Source organism: Anabrus simplex, chromosome 1 (genome assembly GCF_040414725.1).
Source record: "Anabrus simplex isolate iqAnaSimp1 chromosome 1, ASM4041472v1, whole genome shotgun sequence".
NCBI lineage: Eukaryota > Metazoa > Arthropoda > Insecta > Orthoptera > Tettigoniidae > Anabrus > Anabrus simplex.
Window position 1 is genome coordinate 1,098,780,874 of NC_090265.1, and position 18,157 is coordinate 1,098,799,030.

Here is an 18,157-nt window from a genome sequence, read left to right on the forward strand (position 1 = left end):
CCATTTTGTCTCATTTCGTACCATTAGGGGCTGATGACCTCTATGGTAGGCTCCTTTAAATAACAATCATCAATCAAAAATACATACCATCATTTGGAATTTTATCTTTGCACATGAAACAGTTTGGGAGGAAAGGGTACTTTTGTTTTCAGGTCTTAACCCTTAGGGATTAATCTTTCCTCACTCCAGACAATACCTTAAATAAGGTCATGGTCTCTTCATTCCCAATCCTCGCCCATTTCCATCCCATTGTCACCATAAGACCTATCTGTGTCAATGCGACATTAAAATATTGAAAAATTCAAACCTGTTATTTAACACCATTGATATTTGAAATAGCATGCTCTTTTGGTGGTATTATTTGATACACTTTTGGGTATAAAATTCACGGCATTAAATTATTATTAAAAATATCCCTGCTTGATTGCTCCATGCTTACTATTGACATTCAAAACTCTCAGCACTAAGCTACACAGTAAATCAGAGAAGTCTGCTAGAACACTGCGAACTTGCACGTTCCTCACTATGACACTGCAGAATTCTTCGGAGTATCACACAATCCTGAAACTTTTCCCTACCACTTTCTTCAGTGCTCGATGGTCCCCATTAGTCAACACATGTACCTTCCCAGGAGTGATTTTGTTTTGTTGTACTTTTTGTGTTCTCATTTCCACTTCAGTCTTGTCCCTGCCAGTTGACTTGAGCAACTTGAAAAAAAGCAAAATTTCCCCAACTGTTTGCTTACTGATGTGGCAACCAGTAACCATTCAACATTCGAAGTCGCTAAGCTATCTTGCTCTGTGCATTCTCCAGGTATCTTTTTAGCACTGAGCAACATCAGGCCTTCAGCCACCTTTTATCACAGCAGCAGCAGCTGTCGTAGTGACGTTCGATCATGTATTTTGATATTTAACATATTCTCCATATTTTCACTCCTCAGTTAACCTTACAGATTATCAACTGTCAAAATCTTGAGCCCAATCTTAAGATATTCTTTACTGCATTTTATGCCAAGATCAAACACTTTAACCGTTGTTGAACTTTGCACACACTTTTTTGGTACTTCTTACACACATTCATCTTGTCGATAGTAAAAGTTAACAGTTGCAAAAGTTGCTAATATTCAACAGGTTTTTGAAAGGCTTGTATAATATTACAGTTCCTGTATATACTGCTGATAGCAATTAGAAACCTAAATACGGTACTTGTTAACAACTTCCATTGGAGGGTAAACGTTACCAATATTTTTCTATCAACCTTTCAGAGTCGATGAATTTAAATGTCCAGCATCAATTTATGATAGATTTGGATTACTTGGGCAAGTTGCAGAAACTGTATTTAGGCAATGTTTATTGTTAAATAACGCCCAAGTATGACCACTACATTGCGAAGACTTTATTTTTCGCTTAGATGCTGTCTAAAGTCATGTTCAAGGGACGATGTTTTAAACACTGATGAAGATTGCTTAACCTCAAATTTTAGGTGTGAATTATGGAAGTTAAGTCCTATGAAATATAAGAATTTTGTTATATTGAGATGATTCTGGAGAGAAAGGTTACTTCAGTGACTTCCTGTATGTTGTCTGCTATGAGTTACATAAGTTCATTTGAAATGTACGGGGAGGTATTGCCTAAAATGTGATTTCACTTTTCAAGACAGCATATAAGAGATTTGGTGTATGATGAGGAACAGTTTCTTGAAAACACAAGGGACAGCTGGTTAACCGTCAACCAGACTGTATGATTCTTGGCAAACGTTACATGTTATACTCTGAATGTCGGTACAGTGAATATCACCGCAGTGACTGTATGCAAGATAGTTTTGTGACTAGCATCAGCGGAAGGACAAGGCGCACTCTGGGTCCAGTGGACATCTCTCAAGGTAACAGTGGGGTGCTAACCCACGTGTGGGAGTCTACCAATGGCAAGAAGAAGATTCCCCAGCTATAATAATGACCATGATTGAGAGGAAAGAAGTGGTGACCTAGTTGCTGGCCATCTGGGAGTTAATAAGACTCTAGACCATGTCCGCCAGTGGTACACTTGAGGAACGATATCGAGAGTATGTGCCAGATGTGTGACACCTGCACTGCAAGCAGAGGCCCACACACCAGGTGTAGGGCCAAATGGTATTGTATATTGGAGCAGCTTTCGAGAGAATTGTCATTGATATCGCTGGGGCATTCCCAGAATCCAATGCCAGTATTCACTACCTAATCCTGGCTGTGGACTACTTTACCTAGTGACCAGAGGTCTTCATTATCCCTAATCAACAATCATCGACAGCCAACATATTAATAAAGACCTTCTTCTGTCGCTTCATTGTACCGAGAGAACTGCACAGCAATCAGGGCAGGAACGTTGAGTCGAGGTTGATGCAGGAGGTTCTGCAATGTCTGGGAGTTCAGAAGACCCAAATAACACCTGTCCACCCTTAGACGACATGGTGGAGCATTTTGTGAAGACCATCGAGGAGTACTTGAGGAAAGATGAATGGATACAATACTTCTTGATGACCTATTGAATATCCACCCACGGGACGACAGGTATGACACCTGCCAACATGGTTTTTGTGGTGGGGGGAGCTACTCTCACCATGCAACCTTATGTTTGGATGAGCATCGAATCAGGAGCAACTAGCAATGGAATACATGTAGGAGTTGGTCAACCGGCACAATGATATTCACGACTATGCCCAACAACATCCAGGGGTAACCAGCGACTGGTTGAAAGCCCGCTACGACATGCTGGTGCTCTGCAGACTTCCTAGTAAGGCAGCCAGGTTGTAAGTAAAGGAACTCACTGAAACCTCAGTCGCCGTCACTAGGATCAGTGACGTCTATAGTTCCAGCAGCCTCCCTGAGTGAAGATGATGCTTGTCTATCTGGATCACATGGCTCCGTATTGTGGAATTTCAATGATGATTGAAGTACAACATTCCAATTGTTTGAATGATGTCCTCCTTTATTCGAGGCTGCCTATCAGTTGCGATCATGTTGTACTTGCTAAAAATCCTCTCTACATCGACACTGTTCGTAGGGGCCCAAATACACTGCATTGCTGCCGAGGCAAAGGAAGTAAACTTTAACCTAAGTGCCATCAACATTTCAAGAGTGTCAGTGGTTGTTTACATATTAGTGTTCTGCAGCATCTCGTGAAGATATGCATCACAGCCCTCGACGAACTTATCAACACAGACACTTCTAAAAAATGGCAAGTTTTGCATCAAAGACACAAGTGATTTAGGTCCCAGAGCACTGTTTTGCCCTGCAACGACAGGATTAAATAAAATGCACACTTCATTGAAAAACACGTTAGTATGACTGATGCTCATGTGCTTCGAGAGCTTTAGTTATGCATTTAAGCATGCACTGCTTAAATTGCACCTTAATTTTCTCTTTCTTCATATTGTTTTTGCAACTCTCCAGCAGGTCATTTGTTTCCAGTGGAAACCATTCGTCAGCACACCTCTTCAATTCTCCACAAACAGTGGAAAGATCATCCCACAACTTGTGAGCATACGGGTAGGACGATCCCTCCAGTAGTGTGAGTACTGCATTAATTTTCACACATATCTTTGCAACAAACTTTAGCTGAACTTTCAGCAAAGGAAGCATATCTCTAAACATATCCATCATTGAATGGCCACTGCTATTTAGGGAATTTTCATCAAGACAGCTACCAGAGGTGTGAAGTACTTGTCAAGATACTGAGCAAAACCAAGAGTTCCATCAGGTGGTGAAAAACAACATCCCCCACAAGGTACAACTTATGTGCAAAGCACTGGAAGCGAAGAAGATGGTCTCCATTTATATCCGTAATGTACTCGTGTATCTGGCAGAGTCTGACATTAAACCCAGCAAGTTTTCATAATCAATATTATACTCTTTGAGAGCATCAATGTAAGTATCCTCACAATTAATTTTTCAAATCCTTCACCCCCACCTCCTTCATTGGATTTTCCTAAATCAAAGGAATAAGTGTTTCTTTACGTTTAAAGCAGATTCCAAATACCAATTTTCATGTCCGTAACATCGTTCATTTTTGAGACAATAGTATCTTCATACGAATAATTCAAATAATTGTTCAATTCTACCCCCACCCACTTTGAAGTGGATTTCCGAAAAGAAAAAAGTGCTTTTTTCTTTATTTTTAAAGGAGATTCCAAATACCAAATTTCACGTTTGTAACATCTTCAGTTTTTGAGATATCAGTATCCTAATAAAAAGAATGCAACCCCATTTTCAGTCATTTTTACAACCCACCCAAGTGATTTTTCCAAAAACAAAAAATTCATGTTTCTTTGTTTTAATAGAGATAAAAAATACCATTTTTCACTTCTGCAACATGTTCAGTTTTTGAGATATACTGTAGACATGCTCGTTTTAAAATTTCACCTTTTTAGTTCCCTTTAAGTAGAGTTTCCGAAAACAAATCACCTATGTTTCTTTACTTCTACAGGAGATTCCAAAAACCAATTTTTACGTCTGTAACATTTTGCATTTCTGAGATATACTGTAGGTGTAGTCTTTCAAAAAATTCACCCCAATTGTCACTCCTGTTTAATCCCCATTAATTGGATATTCCGAAAGGAAAAAAAATGTTTATTTTTAAAGGTGATTCAAAATACCAATTTTCAGGTTTGTAATATCTTCAGTTGCTGAGATAAAGTATTCTCATTAAAGGCATTCAACCCTTTTTTTCACCCCTCCTAGTGGGATTTTTCAAAAACACAAAAAAATGTGTTTCTTCATTTTTAAAGGAGATTTTAAATACCAATTTTTACATCTGTAAACTTTTAAAGTTTTCAGATATAGATACACTCATTTTAAAAATTCACCCCCCCACCCCCACCCACCTTTTACCCCCTTAGGGATGGAATAACCAAAAATTGTCCCTTAGCGAGCACCTACATTGTAATATAAATGTGTCCTCAAAATTTAATTTTGTTGTGTTCAGTAGTTTTGGGTCGGTGATGATGAATAGATGATGGGGAGTAGAAATGGAACCAGTGAGTGATGAAATAGAAAAAAGTAGACTTAGGATAATTTTAACATATAAAATGACTAAAAGAAGACCAACTTAGAGAGGTCTTGGCATTACAGATGAGAAGAATGGCCAAGGAAGACCCATTTTATGATAAAGAGATCTGTTTAAGAACAGCGTGGGAGCACAGGGCTAAGACTGGGAAGGAAGCAGCCATGACCTTAATTAACAGATCCAGCCTTTACCCAGTGCAAAAAAGGGGAAACCACAGAAACCAGTAGCATCTACGGGTCCAACTCACAGCCGGCTGGATCTCAACTCCTTTGCCTCAACATCTTTGCCAATAGGGCAGTTTTAATTATTTTTATTTTATTTTTTTTTTATTATTTTTTTTTATTATTTTTTTTTTTCGTGGATATGTTGGCATAGTCCTATGTTTTCTGGAGTTTATGCTCTTTGGTTTGCAATCAGCTGTTTGTATAGTTCTGAAGGTTGCTCAATGTAAAATTAAACGTAGGTGAGGGCGAATGTACAACGTTTTGTTGATATGAATTAGCGATGCAGAGGAAGCAGCTTCATGAAGCAGTCTCGTTCCCTCGTTAGTAGAGCAGTTGAGACTCTTTGCTTGAGGTTGTGTCTGCTTCTGCTTTCTGCCATTTGTGAACTGATAGCAGAATATTGAGACTGCTTTGCAATTATGGTTGTTTAATTTCCATCGTATTTATTAAACGCTCAGTGCTACTTTATCCGGAAAGATTTCTGTTTTGATTTATTCTATACCAAAACTTACAACATGTACTTCTTTTGTGAAAATTGAGATTATTGTATAAACTGGGTGATCTCTGTGAATGGATACTGGATTTGTAATGCTGTTGAAAATTGCTATTTGTAAGGAAGAAAAAGCAGAATGATGCAAGGAATGGATGTACATTTTTAGGTTCTCCCAAGAACACAGAAAAAGTAGTAAAAGTATATTTTATATATTTGTACCTACAAAAATTAGGCAGGAAAATGTAAAATGCTATTGGGGAAGGTTGTAAAAGATGCTGCTACAAATAAAAAGCATATATAGTGATATACAATTAGGCTGTTTCTATAATTTGTAAAAGTGGGTTAGTAATATCAGTCCATACAAAGAAATAAGCTCTTGAAATAAACTTTTCCTCAGGCAGATTATACAAAAAGTAGCATATACTGGGTGGCACCAGCCCCTTGCAATCCAGTTTTATTCGTCCCTTCACATTTACTACAATTCTGAAAGACATCGGTCCCTCTCCCAGAAGCAGGGTAATATAACGAGATGTGTGTTTACGGGCTAGAAGACAGCAGGAATCGTGAGCGCCACTATTAATTCGTTATGGGTACCTCAAATGAACCCGTAAAACGAGTACAGATACGCAGAACACAAACTTTAATACAGCAGATGGACGCACAGGCCGGGACCACGGTACTGTATAGGCTGGGAAGTGGGCGTCGTAGGTCAAGTGTCGCAGTAGCTCACATGGCGAGCGGGTGGGGAAATATGTGATAGTGGACAGTGCTCAAGGTAGGAAGTTCAAATCCCACATCAGAATTTTTTCTAACAGCCAGTTTCCTGGGATGTGGTAAGCTTGGTAGCTTGGTAGCTTCCAGGGACTGATTTGTTTATTTGACCCTGTAAAAGACTGTATGTATCATTGCATTGGGTATGGTGCTGGATTGGACGAGGATGTGGAGATGATGGTATGCCCAGTATTGGCTGGGAAGTGGGCACCGTAGGTCAAGTGTCGCAGTAGCTCACAATGGCTAGCGCGCTTGTAGGATGTGTGATATTTGACAGTGCTCTAGGGTTAGAAGGTTCAAGTCCCATGCATGTATTTTTTTAAGCAAGTTGCCTAAGATGTGGCGGGGTTGTATACTTAATACCGGTATTTTTCACAGACTTATATGTTTATTTGACCCTGAAAAGGGCCGTTGGTATAGAGCTGGGTTGATAGATGCCAGGAAACATGTGACAGGACTTCAGTTATCCACGTCATTTACACAGCACCTGCTGAAACTTACGACCTCCGTGGACGATACGGAGCTGCATGCGCTGTTGTAAAGACCGCCTGGCCCATTGCAGCATCTGTGGCGAAACGGATCGGCATGCCTCGGCTTCTGTGCATACACCAGTTGTTTTACATGGCCCCACAGAAAAAAATCCAGGGGCGTAACATCGGGCGATCTGGTAGGCCAGGGGAAGGTCCTCTCCTTCCTATCCATTTATCAAGATATGTCGCATAGTGATGGTTCTGGGCTACCACCGCCGCGTACGGTAGAGCTCCGTCATGTTGAAACCACATCCTGCAGCGGTCAAGGAGTGGCACATGTTCCAGAAACGATGGTAGCTCATCTTGGAGAAATTGTAGATAACATTGGCTGGTCAGATGGCCCTCAAAGAAATGGGGACCCATGATTCCACACCATTCATTCACACCCTACTGTGCCTGAAAAGCTGTCTGTCGCATCCAATGCGTATTATCCACACTCCAGTAATGCGTATTATGGCAATTAACGGTTCCATTGTTGTTGAACTGTGCTTCGTCCATAAATAAGAGAGTCACTAGAAAAGCAGGATCAGTGTCCACATGCTGTAGGATCCATTGACAGAACGCCACCCAGGCGTCAAAATCATGACCATGGAGCTCCTGGTGTAAGTTCAGATGGTACGGGTAAAACCGGTGGATATGCAATATCTGCATAACAGATGCTTGGCTGATATCATCTCCCGTGCAGTGGCCCGTGTGCTAGTATGAGGGTTACGCCAGATAGTGTCAAACATGTCCTCTTCATTGTCAGCAGATGTCACTGGATAATCTCAAACAGGCTGTGCCATTCCCAGGGATGCAGTATCCTGCGGGCGTCTTTCCACATTCCGAAATGTCACACCCATTGGTTGTCTATCCAGATAGCGTTCTTGGTACAGGCATTGTGCCTGGTATGCATTCTGTCTACCTTCTCCATAGATAAGTAACATATCCACATACAGTACTCGTTGCTAAAATACATCTCGAGGCAGTAAATAAACTTTATGTTGTGAATTGCTTCAAAGAAGGAGAGTTCACGTAGGTACATACTCACCTGCCATTGCATGTTGTTATCGTTCCAATGGGGCATACTTCGCCCTACCTGTGGTCTACGAAGCTTGAAACATGTACAACGTAGCTAACTGGCCACAGACCATTATCTCCTCATCCTCGTCCAACCCAGCACCATACCCAACGCAACGATACATACAGCCTTTTACAGGGTCAAATAAACAAATCCATCCTTGGAAGCTATCAAGTATGCAACCTTACCACATCCTAGGCAACTGGCTGTTAAAAAAAATTCTTATGTGGGACTCGAACCTTCTACCTCATGCACTGTCCAATATCACATATCTCCCCACCCGCTTGCCATGTGAGCTACTGCGACACTTGACCTACGGCGGCCACTTCCCAGCCTATACAGTACCATGCTCCCGGTCTGTGCGTCCACCTGCTGTTTTAACACATCACGGATGGGAGACTAGTTCACTCTTGTTTGGCTGGCCGAGTTTTGTGGGCGGGAGACGAGTTAACTCGTCTTTATGAGACTTGTACATTCGGCGACATCTGTCGAAACCTCTGAAACTATCTGGCTGTCAAGGTTACTAGAATCTCGGCGTTGAAGCTTTTGCTTATTGCATGCTAGCTTTGCTTTACGTTCTTCTTCTGTTTTATGATTCATTTGGTAAGTTTTCCGACCTCGTATTTACATTGTTCAAGGAGCCATGTGGTGGGTAAGATGGCACTTCCCAGACTGAACACGAGCGTAAATGCAGACAAGATTTTTAATGAATTATATGAGGATAAGTATTCAGATTGCCCCAGTGATATTGACGATCGTGAGGTCGATGTTGATAGCTATTCTGACAAAAGTGTCTCGGTTGATAATAATGATGTGCGCCCTCCAAAACAACATGAAGTGGTGGTGGTCGAGAACGAGGCTGAAAGTGATGTTGTGAGTGTAAATAGAAGTGATATGTCTATTTCTTCCGTTGAATGGGTAGAAAATAATAGTTCGCCGACTGTAAAGGATTTACAATGAAGTATTTATTTATTTTCCACCTAGTCGATACAATGATTGCCTAAGGCAATGATAAATGGAGAGATGTCTGCTTTTGCCTTGATCAGTCTGCATCGGATTAAGGAGAAATAATATTTTCAGTTGTTGGTTTACTATTTATAGATATAAATACAAGCTTTAGTTTTTTCTAGTTATGAATAAGTACAAGCTATTCTTTTTTTTTTTTCCTAAGTTTATTTAGTATACTTTTAAAATATAAATTGGGATATGCTGAGTAAGGAGTAGATGATCTGAAGATTAAAACCTTGTCAATCTTATGTTAATTTCAAGGACACTTCCTCTAAAGCATTACTTTGTCTATTTTATATTTTTCATCTAAACATTGTTATGTGGCTGAAGATGTTGTTAATATACGAAACATGTACCACTTTTGACCAATAAAAATTGCCTTAGGCAATCATTGTATCGACTAGGTGGAAAATAAATAAATACTTCATTGTGAATCTATTGAAGTGCGATACGGACCATGAAGCTGATTTTATGTAAAGGATTTCTCAGGAGTTCCAGGCATAACCGTAAGGCGTAATGAGCATCAAAACATGACGAAGTTGTAGGGCTTATTTTATGTGATGATTTCTTTGAACTTTTTGTCGAGCAGATGAACTTGTATCCAGCAAACTACTTTGTTACACAAAATATCCCCTAAGGGCTTGAAGTGGCCTGATGTAACTAGTTGTGTAGGGCAAAAATTGTTTGCTTTGTTTATATTGATGGGACAGGTAAAAATATCATGTTGAAAAGACTACTGGTCAACTGATCCCCTCAAAACTTGCTGTGTGTCTCTTCACGAAGGTCATTGCTACACAGCCTACCACACAAGGAAATATTATTGGGACTCTTACCAAAGGTCTCCAGTAAATTTCACCATAATCACTAGAAGGTTAGTGAAGTGAGACTAATTTGTTTATGTGCATGTGCTGTAGCATTAAGTTACACAGAAAATGGCCGGGCACAGCGGTTGAGCAGTGTGACGAGCACCCGGTCCGCATTGTGTTAAGTACGTGTTCTGCGTATCTGTACTAGTTTTACGGGTTCATTCGAGGTACCCATAATGAATTAATAGTGGCACTCACGATTCCTGCTGTCTTCTAGTCCGTAAAGACACATCTCGTTATAATACCTCGGTTTAAAGAGGGAGACCGATGTCTCTCAGAATTGTAGTAAATGTGAAGGGATGCATAAAACTGGATCACAAGGGGCTGGTGGACCACCTGGTATATGTTTTATGTTATTTAGTCCAACTGTGAGAATACGATAGAAGTAATGACCCCTTTTATAAGTAACGGTGACATTGCAAATACATGAAGCTTTTCATACAAGTCTTTTTCTCCTCCACCTCATTATTACCACATATTTTATCTAACAACTTATACACTCTGGTCAATCGATAGTACTGATATTATAGACTACTTGCGGAACAAATTTATAATTATTATGAAAGGTGTTATCAATAAAAATTGAGGTTAGGTATATACATAATTCGTAATTATGTTGACATGGAGAAAATATCCATGTAAGATCCATTTGCTGTATTAAAACGTGTAGGTTGTGGAAACTGTCGAGATACCACGTGATAAGTTTAAATAAAAATGAGTGTATGCCAATCGTTAGGAAGTAGAACATGGTAAAAATCCAAATTCGCTAGGAAGTAGAACCCAATAGAAATTCAAATCGTCTGCTTTTGCCGCCATTCCGTGAGCGCTCACATGGCCTTCCGTTTGTTGTACCCATAGATGCTGCTCAGAAACCCACTTTCAGGGCTGCCAACATTGGCGGTTCGAGCCCATCATCTCCCAAATGCAAGTTAATGCCTACATGGCCCAAACCGTGCAGCTAACTCGCTCAGTCCAAAATATGCCATGGAATTATAAATGAAAAGGAAGAGGGCAAGAAAGACCCATATTATTATAAATAGATATTTACAGGTGCGCAGCTGTGAGCTTGCATTTGGGAGAGAGTGGGTTGGAACCCCACTGTCGGCAGACCTGAAGATAGTTTTCCGTGGCTTCCCACTTTCACACTAAGCTGGAGCTGTATCTTAATTAAGGCCACGGTCACTTCGTTCTCACTCCTAGCCCTTTCCTATCCCATCATCACCATAAGACCTATTTGTGTTGGTGCAACGTAAAGCAGCTTGTAAATAAATGGATCTGTTAGAGCACAGCATGGGAGCGCGATTGATAGAAGAGGAGTGCCAGAAAGTTGGTGATAAATGGAGAGATGTCTGCTTTTGCCTTGATCAGTCTGCATCGGATTAAGGAGAAATAATATTTTCAGTTGTTGGTTTACTATTTATAGATATAAATACAAGCTTTAGTTTTTTCTAGTTATGAATAAGTACAAGCTATTCTTTTTTTTTTTTCCTAAGTTTATTTAGTATACTTTTAAAATATAAATTGGGATATGCTGAGTAAGGAGTAGATGATCTGATGATTTTCTGTATCTTCAGATTTGTTTTAATTGACTGTGTATGGATATTTAACTCATTTCTGTCATTGTAATCATGGGTAAATGTTTTACTTTTTAGAAAGGGGTCAGTGTATGGGAATGGCAAACTGTGGCGTGCTGTGGAACATCTAAGTCAGCCTCACAAAAGCTCATGCTACTACATTTGTCAGCATTGCCTTGTGCACTTGGGGGATATTGCTCGGTATCGGAATCAGAGTCGCCAGGCAGAGGCATTTTATAGGTAAGTGTAATGAAAACTTTTTATTTCATATCTCTGCAGGCCATTGCTCCTGGAAGTTTAAAATATGTCACTCATTTGTGTTGCCAAGATCAACAGTGTGTTGTTGAGGTTATGGGGTTAATTCAGCAATATGTGTAAAGGTGGAGATTTTATTTACTTTATTGAGATGAGGATGAGGTGCTTGTCAATTATCACACTTTGTAGCAATAAATGTAGTTTGTGAAGATCAAGCAAGTGGCTGCATGATTTGGGTCACATTGCTGTCAGCTTGCATTCGAGAGATAGGGGGTTCGAACCCCACTGTTGATAGCCCTAAAGATAGTTTTCTGTGGTTTCCAATTTTCGCATCAGGTAAATGCTGGGGCTGTATCTTAATTAAGGCCACAATGCTTCCTTTCCAGTTATAGCCCTTTCCTATCCCATCTTCACCATAAGATGTATTTGTGTCATTGCAACATGAAAACAAATAGGAAAAAAAAAAGGTAGGATGTGAGTATGATTGATATTAAACTGAATTCCAAATTGTAATAGACAAAATTTTGGGATCAACTTAATATGGACATCAGGTTTGAAGGAATGGCAAAAGGGTATTGGAAGTCTTCTATATAAACAGAAAATTGAATAACTGTGTTTAATCTTCTGACCGGCTATGATATCCAACCTATCTGATTTTAGGCATGCTGTACAACTTGCTCCGCATAGTGGTCAACCATACAATCAGTTGGCCCTCTTGGAGGCTAGTCGAGGTGACAGGCTGAGTACAGTGTTCCACTACGTACGGAGCGTGGCAGTGAGGCATCCCTTTCCAGCTGCTGCTACTAATTTGGTGCGGACCATCACCAAGTGTGTGGAGGAACAGTAAGTATCATTAATGTTGAAATTTCATGGTTTTTCTTTTTTTCTTTTTACTCATTTATTATTGGTGTATAGCACTCTTATTAGAAAAGCAAAAACATATGGTTTACAGTAGAACCCCTTTTTAATGAATATCAGGGGAATTTGATATTTCTTCCTTGAAAAGGGGGTTTCCTTAAAAGGCGGTTCAAAGAAAATAGGCTATATGTCACAAGAAATAATAATACATTTATGTCTTTAACTAATGTAATGTCAAGAAATAATAAATGAATGTGTTAGAAATACTAAAAAAGTCATATTAACACAAGAATGACAGAAAATATCTACAAAACAGCAGACATAACAAATTTCTTAGTGGACTCTTGGGAGCACAACCTGCAGCAAGGAAAGGAGAAATATGTATTTCTGACTTGCAATTTTAACCTGAAGGAACACAGGCCTAATGTGATTTTACAGAGATTTGTGAAAAATACACCATGAGAACTGTGAGATTAAGCATATTAACTTTCAGTTTCTGAAATAGTCCAGTACAGTAGTTTGCTTCCTCTTGCCCAGATATCTCACAGAAAGAAGTGTTCTCCCAATTTGGTTGAGGCTGTTGATGAGGTCTTCATCAACGTTGAAGAAGGAGAAGCACCAGCAGACAATTCGAGTCCCTCCACTGCTGCCCCAAAAGTTGGTTCTGCTGGATCCTCTTCTTCTTCCACTTTAGTACTTTGTCTTTTTACATCGTCACATAGGTCTCCAACATCCATCTGTGGTGCTGAGGTTAGGATATTATCATCACAAGTAACAAATTCTTCTAATGTTGTAGCACTCGAGTCCTTTGATACACCCCATCCCAATCTTTGCCATTGTCATGAGTAGCATCATCTTCATTTAAAAGGTCTGAAATGGCACCAAAAACTGCATGGCCAAAACAGTTTCGAATAGTGTCTTTCGAGGAAAGAAATAGCTCTTTAAACCAGGACCTTCCTGTACTTCTCTTTTGCAGAATGAATAATGTCAAGGTCCAAAGGCTGCAGGTGACTGGTGCAGTTAGGAGGAAAGAAAACCACTTTGATATTCTGCAGGAAAGATGTATCTGAAGGATGAGCAGGACATCTATCACCAGCACTATCTTCCTTCCTGCCAATCCCATCTTAGCATCCAAGCTTCGTAAAAATTTTAGAAATGTCTCCGATGTCATCCACGCATTTTTGTTAAAATCATATTTACACGGGAGTGTACGGGTGTTCTTGAAACATCTTGGATTCTTAAATTTTCCAATTTTTAGTGGGGTCATTTTTCACTCCCATCACTGTTAACACATAACAACGCTGTCAGTCTTTCTTTACTTTTCTTTTTTCTTTTTCTCCGTGGCATTTTTCTCCACGAACAGCATATGTCTTGGATGGGAACAAATTGTAAAACACTCCCATTACATCTGCGTTAAAAATATCCTTGGCATCATATCCTTCAAGAAGTCGAAGCAACGTATACTCCTTCCAGCTCGCAACTGTATTGTCATTAACTTTTGCACTCTCGCCGTACATGTTTTGGAACGAAAGATTGTGCCATTTTTCAAAACGATTAAACCAGCCATTAGAAGCATTGAAATTGACCAAACCCAGTTTAAGTGCGACTTCTCGAGCTTTTTGTTTAACACTAGAAAGACGGAGGGGTCAAAAATAACCCTCGAGTGATATATAAGTTTTATTCTATTATATGTGAATACAGATGTGGGGATATATTTTCTACAATGAAAATAAATATCAACGATCTTCCTGATTGAATATTAAATTATATTCTACACCATTCAGACATATCAAAAATTCAGTTATAATTGGATGTAAAATCAGCTAAAAGTCACAATCAAATATTATATGGATACAAAATGAAATTCTCTTGTGTGATTAGTTTTCTATATTCATGAAACTATGTATCCATACTAAGCACATTCTTCAGTGGTCTGAAGAGCACATGATGAAGTACAGTATGGCTGTGAATTAGAGTATCGTCGACCTCAAAGCTTACAGACATTCTACACGCATGACGATTTTCTCTTTTCCAATACATCTCCTGCAGGCAACCTTTTCTGCATGCTTAACACACATGCCCACCTTCCATTTCATTCTTGAATTTGTTATGCACTTGGCATTTCCTGCGTTTTCGGCCAGATTAAGGTTCCATATCACTATCGTCATTGTCTGCAGTATCGCTCCTTTTATTTCTACTCTGGGTGTTTGCCGCAGTAAATTCCTCAGCAAGTCGTAGAAGGAAGTTTCTTCGTGAGATCTTGATATTTGTCACCTATTTGTACAACACCCAAGCGTTTATTCCTGCTAATTCGAGAACATTACTGAATGTGTGTAACGGCCACCTACATGCAGTTGGCTTGGCGGTATACTTTCTGGTCATTTGGTCAACAATGTCGACTCCATACTTAGTTCCGTTGTAACTTGTTACGGTGTCGGTTTCTTCTGTCTGTTCCCACCTTGACATCTGGATGAAGTGAACTGAGCACATGTACATTCTTACAGACCTTTGCTTGATAAATACTCTAAAGTTATGTTGTTCCCTATTAGAACTTGTGCTTGTTTTCACCTCCAGGGTAACCTCCCATCTTACCAGATTTATTGTACCAAGAAGACTGGTTCCCTGTGGGATTTCAGCTTTTCAGCTGGCTGCAGTGATGAAAAAAAAAACTGCCGTAAGTTACATTCCTACCTTTGTTTATGAAAGGAGCCAATAACTTCTCAAAATTATCACCCAAATGCACATTTTCTGGGCACTGTTCATCCCTTCCTAGATAAGAAAATACATTCAAGATGTATTTCAATTCTTTATCAATGGCTGTCCAGAATTTCTACCCATGTTTGTCTGGCTTGAATGCCATAAATAGCAAAAAGCGACAGCGTGTTTTGCAGAACACTTGTCATAAATTTTAATCCAAGCTGCAGGTTTATAGCAAATTTGACAATTTGAAACAAACCCTTCCCACACTTCTGATATTAGGGCAAACTTATTGGTTTAAGTTTCTTTGACCTTGAGGATCTGATCTCAAGAATCTCAAAATTTCTATAAAACGATCTTGGGGCATAGCAGTCTTACACAATTCAAGTCCCCACTTTGTGGACCAGAGTGATTTGAAATCCAGGGTTCTCTGAGCATACCATATACCTAGAAATGCATCAAGTTCATCCATAGTCACAGACCAGTTCTTACATTGCAGCTGCCTTTCAGCCTCTGTTTCCATACATTTCCGTATGTTTATGAGGATAAATTCATCCTTGAAGTGTCTTTATGTGCTTGTGATGCACCCATCAACAATATTTTGTTTTCCATGTGGTGCTGGACTTGACTCGTCCCCAGAGTCATCTTCACTTAGTTCCTGGAGGGAAACTATTATATCGTCCGGTCTCAAATACCTTCTGTGCTCCACATTTGAGGAATCATTCATAAAACAACCACAACAAACAACTCAATAAACAAACTATAACAAACTGTTTATAATACAAGTTTCACAAGCTCCTTATTGTGAAAGATGGGATGGCTGGTTTGTTCTAATCTTGACTAACGTTGGTGAAGTGGTGAGGGGGTAAATAGGTGAAGGTAGCAGATGATGTGGAGTGGGGGAAGAAGCTAACAGTCTGCATCATGCGTAGGAAACAAATTAGAAGCAAAGTTATAAAAAAAGATGCCTGTTCTTGTAAAATCGAATATGGGTCAAAAATGATACTTCCATCCTAGGGTAATTGAATTATAGGGGCTAAGTTGTTAGGGCTGGGGCATCCAAATTGTAACGACTGCAAATAAAGCCTAAGTGATGAGAAGTCATACAGTCTGAACGAAATCTAAGATAAATTGTGGCAACAGTAGAATGCTGAATTCATAAAAGGGTCAAGAATGACCCGTCTGTCTTTATAGTGTTAAGTATTGCAACCTTTGGTGGCCTCGAAGTCCTAATTCTAACCAAGGTCCAGGTTGGACTGATAAAAATATAGGTATCACCATCGCGCTGTACTTCCTCATACTTCACCTCAAGTTGTAGTACTAATCTAATATGATGTTGCCCGTGCAATATTTCCACTTACATGTTGCTAATTAACTATGCGAAATCGGGGATGGATATACCAATCAAACACGGTGGTTGCATGTCCATATTAAGTCAATATCTCAGGGTAAAAACATATATATATATTCAACAATACTATTTACCTTCGCAAGTTCCGTTGAAGAGGGTGTATAGTTCAATGTGTTACTCATTTACTCCGAAATCCTACCGTAGAATTAATATAAGCCTTTAAATATCATGATTCCGAAATATCAGCCTAAATGTATCCTTATAACTAATCTTCCTATCTCTACCTTTGAAAATAAACGCTAGAATAAACTTAAAACTAATTTATTAGCATGCCAATATTATAATTAACAAAATAATGATCATCTTTGGTAATAGAGGAAAGTAAATAAAAAAAATCACATATTATTTTTCTTGACAACTAAAATTGACGAATTGACATAATTAAAATTGGGCAGGTATCTTTAATTCATCTGGGCAATTATTATTTCGTTGCGTGACCACACTTCATCATTTTATTTCAATATGGGGACAGCTAGGATTTACTCTTTATTAAAGGAGGGAGTGGTCTTTCTTTCCTTTAGGTCTATTTGCACAACTCTTTGGAATTGGTTTGGGAATTTGCGTATTGACTTGTTTATGGCATGAGATAAGTAATTCTTTCCAAATATGGCTTCAAAATGCCATAACCATAAATATTAATTCCAACATCCTTATATATATATATAAAAATGTGTGCCAAAAATAAAATTAAATATCTTCATTTACGAATGCCATCGCCATGTTCTTCAACCGTCATGACCTGTTAGAATCGTACCGACCGATTAATTATGTGTATTTTCAATTAAAATTACTCCTTCTACTGCCTACTAATTTTACCATTTTCACGTTAACGCGTGCTCCACTGCTATATATTCATATGTGAGACGAATATATTACTAGGCGACTATATCTCTATTCTATATGCACTTCAAATACATGTAAATTACGATCCATCTCTCCATATTCCATATAAATTCAACCAATAGACCATTTAATCTCATTGCTACACTTAATATATTCACGTATCTAGGCCTTAATTTCACTGCTTGCCTCATTTTCAATCGCAACAAAACTGTAGCTAAGCATAAATTCGCACCTATTTCCATCACTCATTTACTTACACAATACCTATTCAACATCTCAAATCTCCAACAACATATTATCATTTATGCATTTAATTACTGCGATTCCTCCGCATACAACAATATCTCTACTCAGATTCCACGTAATGTCTACCACGTCGCAGTAAACATTCCTTTTACTTAAATATCTACTCAAAACACCGCAAGCTGCTACTGTTTATTTCAACTCATCGTAAATGTAGACGATATATGGCCTAGTTATTCAATCTGGTCATTGGGTAGCCTAGGTTTATTATTATTATACTGCACT

General features: G+C 39.0%; 1 protein-coding gene across 3 annotated transcripts in view; it reads left to right on the forward strand.

The window, feature by feature from the left end:
• Positions 1-18,157, forward strand: part of LOC136858050 (nonsense-mediated mRNA decay factor SMG7) — a 268,885-nt gene that overhangs the window by 101,767 nt on the left and 148,961 nt on the right. For all 3 annotated transcript variants that reach the window (XR_010858592.2, XM_067137287.2, XM_067137288.2), the window contains exons 6-7: positions 11,644-11,805; positions 12,481-12,663. Coding sequence is in view for 2 of the 3 variants with exons in the window: in XM_067137287.2 (XP_066993388.1) it covers positions 11,644-11,805; positions 12,481-12,663 (345 nt within the window). In the remaining variant the exon portion in view is untranslated. The remainder of the gene's footprint in view (positions 1-11,643; positions 11,806-12,480; positions 12,664-18,157) is intronic.